Raw genomic sequence first — 15,643 nt, forward strand, 5'->3', positions numbered from 1 at the left:
TTGCTTTATGGGATCTTCTCTGATTCCATACGAAGTGTAGAATTATTTTTTCTAGATCTGCAAAAAATGATGGTGTTTTAATAGGGATTGCATTGAATCTGTAGATCACCTTGGGTAGTATAGACATTTTAACAATGTTGATTCTGACGACCCATGAGTAAGGTATGGTTTTGAACCTGTTTACATCCTCGGCAATTTCCTTCCTCAGTGTTTCATCATTCTCCCTGTAGAAGTCTTTCACCTCTTTAGTTAAATATAATATATAAATATATAATTTAAATATGTTAAACCATTCCTGCATCTTGGGGATGAAGCCTACTTGGTCATGATGGATTATTTTTTTGATAAGCACCTGAATTTGGTTTGTTAAAATTTTCTTGAGAATTTTTGCATGTGTATTCATAAGGGATATTAGTCTGTAGTTTGCTTTTTTTGTTGCATCCTTTCATGGTTTTGGCATCAGGGTGATGTTGGCTTCATAATACGTGTTGGGGAGAATTCCTTCCTTCTCACTGTTGTGGAATAATTTCTGCAGGATAGGCACCAGTTCTTCTTTGTAGGTCTGGTAAAATTCGGGTGTAAAATCATCTGGTCTGGGAATTTTTTTGGGGGGGGCGGGGAAGGTTTTTATTGCTGCTTCAATTTTGGTCCTTGATATTGGCCTCTTCAGGAATTCTATTTCTTCCTTATTGAGCCTATGGAGGCTGTGTGTTTCTAAGAATTGGTCCATTTCCTCCATGTTATCAAGTTTATGTGCATAGATGTTTTTATAGTATAGATAGATGATATTTTGTATTTCAGTGGTATCAGTTGTAATTTCTCATTTCTCATTCCTGATGGAGCTTATTAGAGCCCTTTCTTTTCTGCTTCTCATTAATCTAGCCAGAGATGTGTCAATTGTATTTATTTTTTCAAAGAACCAACTTTTTGTTTTATTAATCTTCTGCATAGTTTTTTTTATTATCAATTTCATTTAGTTCTGCTCCAATCTTTGTTATTTCTTTTCTTCTGCTAGGTTTGGGGTTGGTTTTCTTATCCCTTTCCAGTTCTTTGAGACAATTCATTACATTGTTGATTAGTGTTTCTGCCTTTTGGATGTAGATATTTGTGGATATAAATTTTCCTCTCAGTACTGCGTTAGCTGCGTCCCACAGCTTTTGATAACTTGTGTCTCGTTTTTTGTTTAGTTCAAAGAATCTTTTGATTTCCATCTTAATTCTTCTTTAACACAGTAATTATTAAGCAGAAGGTTGTTTAGTTTTCGTGACTTTGTGTAGAGATGAGTGTTTCTGTTGTAGTTGATTTCTAATTTTACTCCCCTGTGGTCTGAGAAGTTGCTTGGTGTAATTTCTATTATTTTAAATTTGTTGAGACATGTTTTGTGGTATAGGATATGGTCAATCTTAGAGAATGTCCCAGGAGCTGATGTGAAAATCTTATATTCAATGGTTTTTGGGTAGCATGTTCTATAAATATCAAGCAGACACATTTGTTCCAGAGTTCTGTTTAAGTCCATTCTTTTTTGTTGTTGATTTTCTGTTTGGAGGATCTGTCCTGTTCTGTCAGAGGGCTGTTGAAGTCCCCAGCTGTTATGGTGCTGCTGTTTATCATTTTGTTTAGATGAAGTAGGATTTGCTTTATGAATCTGGGTGCACCTGAGTTAGGTGCATATTTAGAATTGTTATGTCTTCTTTTTGAATTGTACCCTTCACCATTATATAATGACTATCTTTGTCTTTCATTACTTTTCTTGAGTTGATGACTATAAGGTATTTGAAATCAGACCTGGTACGCCAGCTTTCTTTTGGCTTCCATTTGCATCAAATATTATTTTCCATCCCTTAACCTTGAGTCTGAATGCATCCTTGTGGGTTAGATGTGCTTCCTGAAGACTGCAGACACTTGGCTTGTGTATATTTATCCATTCAGCCAGACTATGTTTTTTTAGTGGGCAGTTCAAGCCATGCATGTTTATTGAAAGAATTGATAAGTGGGGCTGATTTCTGTTCATTCTGCTGCATTGAGTTTGTTGCTTCTCTCTTGAGCCATTGGAGTATCTGGCCTTTGACCTTTAGCTTTTGGATGATTTTACACTGGTGAGTGTCTATTTTGTATTCTCCATGTGTAACGCTGTTCTCAGTACTTCCTGGAGGGCAGATCTTGTCTTTATGGGGTTTGTAAGGTCTCAGTTGAGAAGTCTGAAGTTAGTCTGATGGGTTTTCCTTTGTAGATTACCTGCTTCTTTCACTTTACAGCTTGTAGGAGGGCCTCTTTCATGTTTATTTTGGCCACTTTGATGACTATGTATTGTGGTGTCTTCCTGTTTGCAATGAATCTCCCAGGAGTCCTTTGAGTTCCTTGTACCTGGATATCTAGATTTCTAGCAAGGCCAGGGAAATTTTCCTTTATTATATTCTCAAACAGTTTATTTAAGCCTTGTGTATTTTCTTCTTCACCCTCAGGGTTGCCTGTGATTCTCACGTTAGGCCTCTTTACATAATCCCACATTTCTTGTAGGCTTTGCTCTTTTCTCTCATTTCTCTGCTCTATCTCTGCAACTGTCTTGTTTAATTGAAAGGTGACATACTTGAAGCTCTGACTCTGGTGGTATGAAGCCAAAATATACAAGCTAAATATTTGTACCCCCGTAACATTCTGAATTTAAAAAAAAAGAATGATGTTATCTTCAATCCCTGAGATTGTTTCTTCTGTTGCATCTACCTTATTTTTGAAGCTTTCCACTGTGTTATGTAACTCCTTGAAATAAATTCTTCATTTCCAGAAGTTCTGTTTGATTTTTCTTTAATATTTCAATTTCTTTAGTCAATTCATCTTTTAATTCCTGGATTTCTTCTGTGCTTTCTTTGTGTTGGATATCCATTTGCTCTTGCTATCATTGAATTTTCTTACAGTCACATTTGAAATTCTTCTTTTGTCATTTCAGTGTTCTGAATTTGGTTGATATCCATTGCTAGAGAGCTGGTTTCCCCCTTTGGGGGTGTCCTTTCTGTTTGATTCTTCATACTTCCAGAGTTCTTTCCTTGATTCCTTCCCATCTGGAGCAGCTGTTGCTTCTTACCTTTGGATTTTCATTTTTTATAGCCCCCTTTCAACAATGTTGACCTTCTAATTCTTCACTAACAGTGATTCTCTGAAGACTGAAAACATTTGTTAAAAAATATCTTGATCATTTTTTTCCCCTGGGATCATTAGTATGTTCTTCCCTAGTATAGATTTTTTCATCATATGATATTTATTTATCAGTCAAACTCTGAAAAAGTAAAAAGAAAAACAATCTTCAGCTTGCATGAAACTAAATTCATTAGTATTCATTAAGTACAAAATGATTTTGCTATACTACTGTTGGGAAATACTCTCCTACTTTCATTCAGTAGCTCTCTTATCTTTAGGAAATTAAAGTTGGAATTACTTAATTTTTGATGTTAATTTTCAACAAATCTGAAATATGCCATTTGTTTTATTTTCAAATACCAATTATAATTTTAGAAAACGAGAGTAAGTCCAAAAACACCCTAATATTGATAGCAATAAAATGATTTTTTTCAGGATAGAATGAAATGCATTAAGCACGGTCTAAATACATGAGTCCTAAACAATTCACAATTGCAACCTCATGTTTCCATTCATATTTTTAAACAGATTATTGTCTTACTCTCTTTTTTATTTAGACATATACCAAATTTAAGATTCCGCAGAGGTTCCAAAGTCTCCCAAATACCTTGCTTGCCTAGTAGAAATAATGAATTTTGTATTTAAAGCATCTGATTAGTTTAATACAGAGAACTTTTTAGGAAGGGGAAACATGAATACAGTTTTCTAATGGAAATAAATTGGAACTTAAATGTAGTGTGTATCTTCAAAATAAGAATAAGGTGTTTCTACCTTTTTAGAATATAAATTCTCTACTAAAATTTCAGATTATTATGGCATTTCTATTCTTTGTAATTTCTTATGTTTTGCTTGGTCTACATCTGCCTACATAATCTGTTTGTTTTTTATATTTTTTTTGTTTTTACATTCTATTTTTTGGTAGAAAAAGAGCAATTTCATTTTCAGAAGGCTGCCTTAGTATTTATCTATCTACCATTGTTTTCCTTACTCTGAAACTATTTTCTGATCTCTTTGTACATTTAATGAAACATCTTTCCTTCTTTCTTCTGTTTGCACCTAAATGTATTTTTTTTAAAGAAAGATGCATTGTCCGAAAGTTTTTTTATTATCATTCTCCAGTGCTTTCAGGGCATATTCCTCATATCTTGGTACTGTTTTAACCTCCATGTTCCAGCATGAACAATATTTGTAATAAAATATTGGGCTGGCTAAATCATATTTCTGTATGCTAGTAGACTCTCCTGAAGTATTTTTAAGATATGATTGAGATAAAATTGTAGTTTAATTTCCTCTGATCCAAAGAAACTTCATATCTGCAATAGCATTTTTATTAACTTAATAAAGAATGACATTGCTACAAGTTCACTACTGTTCATAGCACTTTTCCATTCCTAGGAAATTTGGTCAAATTTTACTTTACTAGATCAAGTGGTGTTGAAATAAATATTCTAAACTTTTTGTTGTTTTCAAACAATCTCCCTCTTCACTCTTCCAGAGTATTAACTTTGTATCATTATACATTCACAAATGGTAAACATTCTCTTTATATCAGAATAATTAGGCATGTTGTAAGCCATAAATTAAGACAGTCTCTAAAATGAGGTTGCTTTTTTACTGAATTATGAGATATATTGTTTTTATTCGTACATACAGTATTTCTTGGCTCATGAGATAATACATATTTCTAAAAGGCATATAACAAGAAATCTCTATATATAGATAGCTGTTCACATATGTGTATATAATCATATATATATATGGATAAACCTATACATATATATAAAACTACAAACATACATGTGTGTACACATGTATGTATATAAAACCATCCACATGTATCACAAATATTAACTATATGGCTGTAAATTATCACCAGAAATGTGAACATTAATTCCTAGTCAGTGTTCACAACTGGATATTAGAGCAAAATGTCTATATTCAAGTTTTCTACTTCAAATAATAATGGTAAGAGGTGAGGGCATACCAAATTGATAATGGCAGTCAAATTTATTATTATCATGTATGTATTTTTATCTTTGAACAATAAGAATTAAATTATTTTCTCCTCTCTGTCTCTATATTCCAGAAAGAATTTAACCTGGATTTAGCATCAAAACAAAGCCAAATAATTGGCAGTTACCAGATTCAGAAAACCAGTCAGCTAATTAATCTTTCTGCAATCAAGCATTCTTATCTTCTGTTATCTCTTTGAATCTTGTTAGTGTCTCCCTATAGTTCAGATCTCTCTCTCCACACAGATGGTTACCCCCAGCTCTAGTATTTTTAAGTCAATTCTTTTAGCTACACAACTGAACTCGTTAGAATTAAAGTACAAACTTTCCAGTAGAGAGGACTGACATTTCAATTTGAATCAGGGCCAAATCAATTGAGTCCAAGATGACAGGGCCATGAAAAGACAAAAAGAAAGCAAAGGAAAAGAAAAAACAAAGGTAGTGTAGCCCATTCCATTCATTGACTGGGACAGTTTTTGTAGACGATGGAGTGTGTATTGGGCTAGGGATACATAAAAACATACATTTATAATAGTTTTTTTACACAAAATCTTTCTTGTACTGTTTCTGAAGAGATCAGTTGATTAGGTGAAATATTTGTTTTTGTTTTTAAATTAACTATTCATAAATTAGCCTTTCTCTTTAACTCTTGGCTAGTTCTTTCACGAAGATTTATTATTTGCATTGGAACCTGGGCTAATTATTTTACAAGAATAAATATTCTCTTGTTCATTTCACCAGTTTATGCAATGTGCTAATGTTCGTGGTCAAAAGTAAACCTTAAAAAGTCTGTAAAAATGTACTAATCTAAATCACCTTCTTTCTTTTAGGTATTTTTGGCTGAATACACAGGACCTCTGCTTATATACCTCCTTTTTTATTTGAGGATTCCGTATATATATGATGTGAAAGAGAGCTCTAGATTACGCCACCCCGTGGTACAGTAAGTGACTCATGTAGTACATACAGGTTAAGGAGCAGTTGAACTAGTAAGCAGATACTATATCAAAAAAGGTTGTCTTTAATTGGTAAGCCAGTTAAAGTAGATTCAACTTTATGGAAATATACTTTACATAACTGTAAATAGTGTACAAAAACCAGCTTGCAAATTCGTTAACAAGGAACTAGTAAGTATACCTTACTGTAGAGGTAATTTAAGTGAATAATGATCACAGTTACCAAGAGAAATCACAATGAACAAATCTGGAAGCATGACATTACCAGACTTCAAAGTATACTACAAGGCTATAGTAACAAAAACGGCATGGTGTTGTCAAAAAATAGAGACATAGACCAATGGAACAGAACAAATAACCCAGATATAAAACCATCCACATACAGCCAACTGATCTTTAACAAAGCAGGCAACAATATACATTGGGGTAAAGAAGCCCTATTCAATACATAGTACTGGGAAAATTGGTTAGCCACATGCAGAAGAATGATTGAGGATCTATAGCTATCACCACTCACAAAAAATAAATTAAGATTTATAAATGACAAATATAAGGCATGAAACCATAAGAAATCTAAAAGAAAGTGTAGGAAAAACTAATCCAGATATTGGCCTAGGCTATCAGTCCCCAACCTTCAACCTATTTTTTGGCACCAGGAACCAATTTCATAGAAGACTGGGGGTGAGTAGGTCAGGTGGTAATGTGAGCAATGGGGAGAGGCTGTAGATACAGAAGCTTCGTTAGCTCACCCACTGATCACCTGCTGTGTGCCCCACCCCACCTTCCTAAGTTTTATGGAAAACAAGTTTTCCACAGACGAGGGAGTGGGGCCAGGGAGTGGTGAAGGTCTCTGTACCAGTCTGCAGCCTGGGGTTTGGGGACCACGGGCCTAGGCAAAGAATTTATGAAGAATATATCAATGGCAATCATAGCAACAACAAAAATAAATAAATGGGACTTGATTAAAGTAAGAATCCTCTGCACAGCTGAGGAAACAATCAACAGTGCAAATAGATAACCTACCGAATGGAAGAAAATATTTGCATGCTATACATCCGATTAAGGGCTAATAATCAGAATCTACAAAGAACTTAAGTAAATCATCAATAGAAAACAAACCACATATTAAAAAGTAGGCAAAAGACATGAACAGAGGCTTTTTAAATGAAGATAGACAAATGGCCAATAAACATATGAAAAAGTGTTCAGCATTACTCATCATCATGGAAGTGCAAATTAAAACCACAATGAGGTATTACCTTATCCTAGTTAGAATGGCTTTTATTAAAAAGTGCAAAAACAATAGAAGCTGACATAGATGCAGAGAGAAAGGAACACTTACACACTGTTGGTGGGACTACAAATTAGTACAACCTTTATGGAAAACAGTATGGAGATTCCTCAAAGAACTAAAAGTAGAACTACTATTTCATTCATCAGTCCCACTACTGGGTATCTACCCAAAGGAAGAGAAGTCATTTTATCAAAAAGATACCTGCATATGAATGTTAATTGCAGCACAATTTACATTTGCAAAGATGTGAAATCAACCCAAGTGTCCATCAATCTTGAGTGGACTAACAAAATGTGTTACATTTATACCATGGAACACTATGCAGCCATAAAGGAGGATGAAGTAAGGCCTTGTGAAACAATTTGGATGGAACTGCAGACCATTATCCTAAGAGAAGTATCTAAAGAATGGAAAAACAAACACCACATGCACTCACTATTAAATTGGAACTACCGATGAGACACATGTGCACAAAGGGAAGTAAAACTCAGTGGAAATCAAGCAGAGAAAAGAAGGGAGGAAAAGGTGGGTGAAAACCTACCTAATGGGTACAATGAACACTACCTGGGTGATGGGCACACTTATAACTCTGACTCAAGCGTAACAAAATCAATGCATGTAATCAAAAACATTTGTAGCCCCAAATATTTTGAAATTAAAAAAAAACACATACACACAAAATAAAAGGGAAATCAGGAAATTCAGGAATATCATCAAAACAAGCTTTAAATTATAAAGTTGAAAGGTCAAGGATAGAACTCAAGATATAAATACTTCTCTAAAACACATTGGCAACACTGCATAGGAAATATATAATGCCTCAGCTAATGATAAAAAAAAACTGAAAATTACCTTTTGTAAGTCAAAATCCAAAATTGAATAGCACTTTGAAAAAAGAGAGTAGAGTAATTATAAATGAAGACTATATAACTATGGTAGTTAGCATATTTTGAAAATAATTCTTTTTCTTTTCCTATCTATCTCTCTCTCAGAAAGATGTGCCACATTAAAGAGAAAGAGAATAATTATTCAAGATGTTAGACTGGAATATAGAGTTAGCAGTCTGTTAAAAAAAAAAAAGGATCTGAACATCAAGTGAATTATGAAGCAAAATGTAAATATTTAGGTCATTTGGATACTAGAAGATAGAGTATGAATTTGACCCTGAATTTCTCATCTCAAATCAAGCTTTTCCTACTCTTAATCACTCTACTCCAGCCACAGTGACCTTTCTTGTCTATGGATTAACTGCAATGTTCCGTTTCACACAGGGGTATTTACACATGACATTCCCCATGCCAAGTTCTCATTACCTCTTCCCTTCCTCTTATACGAATTTCAAATAGAGGTTCAAACTCTCTTACTTGGGGGTAGTCATTCCTATTCCTTTCAAAATATCCTACTAAAATGATTTTTATTTATATACAATTTGTTACTTTAAGGTTATATATTCACAGATCTATTAGTTTGTCTATTTCCTTCAATAGAGTTTAAATTTTACAATAGATATACTTTGATGTCCAGTCTGTTTCACTGCTTAACACATTACCTGACATACAGGAGAAAAAGCACCCAGTAAAAATGTTTGTGATGAATAGACAGATGAACCAATTGCATATATATATATATTTTATGTTGGATGCTTTGAGAGTATAAAAGAAGAGGATCTGACCTGGATGGGAGTTCTGAGATAGCTTGTCTAAGAAAGTGGCATTACAAGTTTTTTGTTTGCTTTCTGCAGCATTCAGTTAGATTTCAACTAATGAATGAGGAATTTTCACATGGAAATGATCTGTGGTACAAAGCAATTTGGTGCATTGTAGCAGTAGAAAGAAAGCTAGTGTAACAAGGCACAGAAAGGCCAGGGGAGATTGGCTTTCCGTAACAGTGGTCAGATCAGAAGAGGTCAAGTTGTCTAGGGCCTTTTAGATTATTAACATTTTTCTCTTTCCTAAGTGAAGGGAATGTCCAATTCATTTAGAAAGAATCTGGGGTGGAAAGTTTGGAAGGAGAATGTAGTAGCACTCATTTTTTAGATTAAATATGTACTTTTTATCAGACACATAGCACTAGCGTGAAAAAAGAACCATTGTTTCCAGTGACATTCTCAAAGGAATTGACTGACAGTTGGTTACTATTCTTAAATATAAACACATCATGTTTTATAACAACTCAATGACAAACATATTTGTGCCACATTGTTCCAAAATAGCAAATATGTTAAGTTTATATGAAATCGTTCCAGAATGGATGCGCACAAACTGCTTTTGAAATTTAGGCTTCTAGCAGGTATTTATAAAATAATCGCAAGGCTTCTAAGGCACCTCAATTTCGGGATGGTGTTGTTTCTCAAGATTAAGAAAATCAGTTTTCTAAATATCACATCTAATTGCCATATACACAAATGTTAAGTCTCCATAAATTGCTTTGAATCATATTTTAGGGTCAAAATTATTTTTCTTCTAAGTTCATATGGAAGGCAGATTTCTATATGTGACTCAACCACCACAAAGCTCTCTGGATCTCTTAGAGAGGAATAAGGGCATATCTCCTACAGGATCTTCAAACAAAAACACAACAAAACAAAAGGCTGCGTTGTGACTGGATAGAAAATGAAATTTAAACTTTCTCAATCTTGGTACTTGCTAAAGGACAACCAAACAATTAAAAAATTATTCTGAATATTATAAAATGTCAAATGCATTCTAAGTTGGTTTTAGATATTTTTAAAACTTGTAAATTGCTTTAACGGAGGCATTTTGATATGAACACATTTGCAATTATTATATTTATACCTCTTCCTGGGGCAGATATGAGCATAACAGTTAATAAAATATTTGGAGTGTCATGAGAAGTAAATTTTCAGAGACTCTTAGTTTTATTACTCAAAAATTAGAAAATTTCTAGAATTAAATATTAAACACTCTTGTTTTAATGACCAGAAACAATATTTCCTAATAAATAGGATATTGTAGTTAACTAAAAAAAAAAAAGAAAAAGAAATACCCCAGGCATAGGGCAAGCCAGGATTTTGGAAGGAAATTTAATGTTTGTTTTCTATTTTTTTTTTTCCAGCTTGGCTTGCTTCTGCCATTGTATGCACTACGTCAGATACCTTTTGGAAACCTTGTTTGTTCACAAAGTTTCTGCAGGACATACGTCTTTGAAAAATTTGTTAAAGGTAAGGATTAATGTGTTTTGTATTTTTAATTGTTATTGAGGCATTTTGTATATTAGATCCTTTGAAAAATATTCAAACATTTTTTCCCCTCATTTGTAGATTTTCTTGTTCAATTGTGTCAGAATACCTTAAACATTGCTGCTATAATGCTATTTCCTAGGTGATCTATTTCATTTGAGTTTAAGTTAATGGAAAGATTTTTCATGACCTTATGTTTCAAGACAAGCCAGGAGCCTTTTTATTTTGGAAATACTTAGCATTGAATTCAGATTCTTTGAGTGTCACTTGAAGTGGAAGAATCTCACATTTGAACACTACCACAAATATATTTTTGTGTATGACTAAAACGATTATACTATATTCCATAGTTATCAGTGTGATGCCAGTCTCTTTGCTCTTTCTGGATATAATGCAACTGTTATCGACCATTAAATAACTATCAAGAAAATGGGAAAATTTGTGAACTGTTGAAGTGGAAAAGTACATTAGCATGTACTTCAATTTTTTAATTAAATTTAAAATTTATTTTAATTCACTTTCAATTTAAAATCTATTTTCAGAAGGAATTATGGCCTTACAAAAAATGTTCTTGTGTTTGGCAAATAACTGCTTTCTAAAAAAATTCAACAAGGCAGTCATTTTATTGTTGCCATTGTAATAAAACATAAAGCTCTATAATTCTGAGATCTCAGAAATCATTTAGACTCTCTTCGCTTTTGACAGAAGGTATTACAATGTATTATATCAGTTCAAGATCAGCATTATAGCCTAGGAATCCTACATCCATGCCATTCTAGTCAATCAGGGTGTGTTACTAATGATTTAATAATTCATTCTTTTATCCACTTACTGTTGCAAATAATATTAGTATGTCTTTTGCAATAGATAACTTATTTAATATTTTAGTAATTCATTCATATTTATTACTTGATAGACAAAAACATTCTTGACAAATCTTCCTAAAATATACTATTACATTTGACTTATATCCCAAATTCCCATTAATATTAATAAGAATGGAACAAAGAAACGCATTTCCTTGGTGATATCAAAATAGTGCTTTTAAAATGCTACTTTACTGGGCAATGAAGCATTCCATTTATCCAGCTTAGAGAATTTATACCATTTAGGTCATTTTTTATATAAATGCTGCATTGTGTAATATAAATATGTGTGGTGGTTTCAAATGATATCATATATATTATATATATTCCCTAACCTTTATTTTGTTTTCTTTTGTTTGTAGGGTTGTGTCTTTTACTGGGGATTCACTTCTTGGATTGCCTACTACATCAATCACCCATGGTATACACCACCAGGTATGTATGATTTTTTGTTAACTAACCCCATACTAAATGACCAAAATCAAAAACCTGCTTTAAACCAATAGAAAATGATGAACAACATGGCATAATTAAAGGAATAAGTAAATAACAAAAAGATGTCAATTTTAATTGCTTTTGTATAATGTTTGTTAAATGTTTGTGTAGAGTCAAAAGACCAATTTGACTCATATATTTTCATTTATTTTTTATTTATAAGAACTCTAGGAAAAATATTGGTTGATTGTAAACCACCAAAAGGCCAGATAATAAAATGAAAAAGGCAGAGATTAAGAAGAGAAAATTTCATAAAATTATATAATCATGTATTAATCAACTATCACATTTTAAAAGTAAGAATAATTGAAAGAATAAATCATGCTCTTTTAAATATGATTCAGTGAGAGAAAAGGGGAAATTTTTTTCTGTGACATATTGGTTTCTACTTATAATTTAATTTATTAAATATGTTGGCCCCTGACTCAGATGGGCAATTTGGTTGAAAGCACACTGGACCAACCCTAAATCCTGAATTATTAATCTTGGGGATAAAAGGCCTGCCATGATCAAAGAATTCATTTTTTTCTTCAGTGTGAACTTTTTCTCTTCAGCTTTTTCTGCATCTCATAAGGCACACAAAACAGAACTCAATAATTTAATGGTTTTCCATTTAATTGATAATTATTTTGGAATCTATTTCTGGTATTTGTAAAGTTTAAGATAAATGGAGATACATGGTATATTTAAGATCTATTTTAAATTTTAGAAAATAAACTTGATTACTTTATTTGATGAAGTACTGATATAGAGAATTATCTTGTTCAGGATCTTTGCTAAGATCAAGAAATTTAGTCTGTGAAGTGAAGGGTAATTGATTGCAATAGATAAAACTTTAACTTATCTAAATATTAACAGTAAACCATGAATATTAAAGGAGAAAATTTCCTTACCTCGTATAACTGATTTTTCAAATATTTTATCAGGAGATGTACTTATTAGCTTTAGAACCTTAACAGACAGGTATATTTGCTCCAGATTATGTTAAGAAAAGCCTCTGAAAATGCTACATTCTCATATTGGCTACAAAATAATGATATGTTGATTTTGTTAATATATGCAAAACACTAAAAATATTTGTTTAAAACTCTAAACTTGCTATTTCTTTTGTAATTAGAAACATCATTTTGTAGGTGTTAAAATTTCCCATTGTAGTTTAGAGAAATGAGGCCCTGAAAAGTTAATTTTGCTGGGCTCAAGACCCTTATTTGTATAAGATATAAGTAGGTTTCAAATTCTATGAAACATATATAGTAGCATTACAATACTGATTTTAGGTAGAAAGTGAATTTTTTATACTGTCTTCACTTTCCATGGTTTTTCTATACATAGATCTCTTACAACAGTTTATTTAAATATTACCGGCCTCCAATATCATTATTCAAATTTCACTTACCACAGTATGTTAATTGCAATTTTATAAAGTGTAAACTTTGCAGCTAGTTCTTCAGTCCACATAACACAATGTAGACAATAGATGCACATCATGATCAGTGACCAATCACATCTGACACTGATTAGTAACTGCATATCTGTTACTGTGATCTACCCCAACCAGCAAGGTGTATGTAGTTTTGTTGCTTTCTTAGTTCTTAGTAATAACTCACACTTTTCAAATACATAATTGAAAGGGAAATGAGGCAACAAAAATGAAAGTGTAGCAAAGAAACAAGAAGTGATAATGCTAGAGTGAAATTGTAAAGTTGTGGTGATGAAAAGTATAAAATATTCCACAAGAAATGACACCGGTAAAATCTTTACATTAAAGAAACTTGGAGATACTTCCTATACTGACAGTGCAAAGTGAAGAAACGTTAAAGCTGACCTAAATTTAGAAAGAAAAAAAAATTATGACCATTTGCCAACACATAGAAAAGATTCTCACTCAGAATCATAAGTTCTGTGACAACCTAGTGCCCATCAATTCATGAGTGGATTAACAAAATACGTTGCACACCATGAAGTGCTACTCAGCCATAAAAAGAAATGAACTAATGAGTTTTGGAGCAATTTGGACGGAACTGGAGACCATTATCCTAAGTGAAGTAACTCAAGAATGGAAAAACAAATACCACATGTTCTCTCTAATAATTTGGATCTAATCGATGGACACTCATGGGCCCAGAGAGATGTAAAAGTCACTGCAAACCAAAAAGGGGAAGGAGAGAAAGAGGAGGGATAAAAATGTACCTAACAGGTGTAATGAACACTATTCCAGTGATGGGCACGGTAATAGCCCTGACTTAAGCATTATAAAAGCTACCCATGTAACAAAAACAGGGATATTTGTACCCCCTTAATATTTTGAAATAAAAAAATAAGTTCTATGACCAGAAAGCATGCACTGTTTATACTACCTGATATGGTTTTTCATAAAGAAATAAAACACTTTAATTCTCAATAATTCTAATATATTATAGGGAACTAAATAAATATTGTTACTGTTTTTTCTGTTCTTACATATTTATAATCAGTAGTAAGTTTTTAATGTTTTAACAATAATTTTAAACTTGGAATAATCATAATTTTCCCCGTTGATTGCTAGCATCACTTTGTACAGTTTCAGTTTGCAGGGCAATTTTTACAATCTCTTATTGCCACTCAAAGCAAGAACTGCCTGTGTTTCCAAAATTATCTTGTTTTGTAAAATAATTGAAAGTAAATATTCTATATGTTCTTAAGTTTAGAAAGTCCCAAGTATGCCATTTACAAAGAGAATAGCCTTTGGGCCGGGCGCGGTGGCTCACGCCTGTAATCCTAGCACTCTGGGAGGCCGAGGTGGGCGGATCATTTGAGCTCAGGAGTTCGAGACCAGCCTGAGCAAGAGCGAGACCCCATCTCTACTAAAAATAGAAAGAAATTATATGGACAGCTAAAAATATATATAGAAAAAATTAGCCGGGCATAGTGGCGCATGCCTGTAGTCCCAGCTACTCGGGAGGCTGAGACAGGAGGATCACTTAAGCCCAGGAGTTTGAGGTTGCTGTGAGCTAGGCAGACGCCACGGCACTCACTCTAGCCTGGGCAACAGAGTGAGACTCTGTCTCAAAAAAAAAAAAAAAAAAAAAAAAACAAACAAAAACAAAGAGAATAGCCTTTGAATGAACTTCTATTACAAAATATGTTTATTGGGAGATGTTCATATACTTTCTTATTGATACATCATATTTATACATATTTATGGGATACATGCAATATTTTGATACATGGGTCGAATGTGTAATGATCATGTCACATTATTTAGGATAGTTATCACTTCAAGTATTTATTATTTCTTTGTGTTGGGAACATTTTGAATCCTCTCTTCTGGCTATTTTGGAATATATAATACCTTGTTTTTAACTGTAATCACCCTACTGTGCTATCAAATATTAGGACTTCTTCCTTCTATCTAACTATGTTTGTACCCAGTAACTTAGCTCTCTTCATCCCCTCCTCACAGTACACCCTTCTTAGCCTCTGGCGACTGTCATTCAAATCTCTACCTCCATGAGGTCAAGTTTTTTAACTCCCGCATATGAATAAGAACATGCAATATTTGTCTTTCTTTACCTGGCTTATTTCACTTAACAATTCTATCCATGTTGCTACAAATGACAATTTCATTTTTTTATAGCTGAATAATATTTATTTGTGCATATATACCACATTTTCTTTATCCATTCCTCCATTGATAGACGCTTAGGTTG

General features: G+C 32.9%; 1 protein-coding gene across 1 annotated transcript in view; it reads left to right on the forward strand.

Moving 5' to 3' along the window:
* The window catches only part of TECRL (trans-2,3-enoyl-CoA reductase like), a 77,626-nt gene that overhangs the window by 41,189 nt on the left and 20,794 nt on the right, over positions 1–15,643 (forward strand). Inside the window, exons 5-7 of the mRNA XM_069458185.1 lie at positions 5,975–6,087; positions 10,470–10,575; positions 11,822–11,894. Of these exons, the coding sequence (XP_069314286.1) occupies positions 5,975–6,087; positions 10,470–10,575; positions 11,822–11,894 (292 nt within the window). The remainder of the gene's footprint in view (positions 1–5,974; positions 6,088–10,469; positions 10,576–11,821; positions 11,895–15,643) is intronic.

This window comes from Eulemur rufifrons, chromosome 24 (genome assembly GCF_041146395.1).
Source record: "Eulemur rufifrons isolate Redbay chromosome 24, OSU_ERuf_1, whole genome shotgun sequence".
NCBI classification, from domain to species: Eukaryota; Metazoa; Chordata; class Mammalia; order Primates; family Lemuridae; genus Eulemur; species Eulemur rufifrons.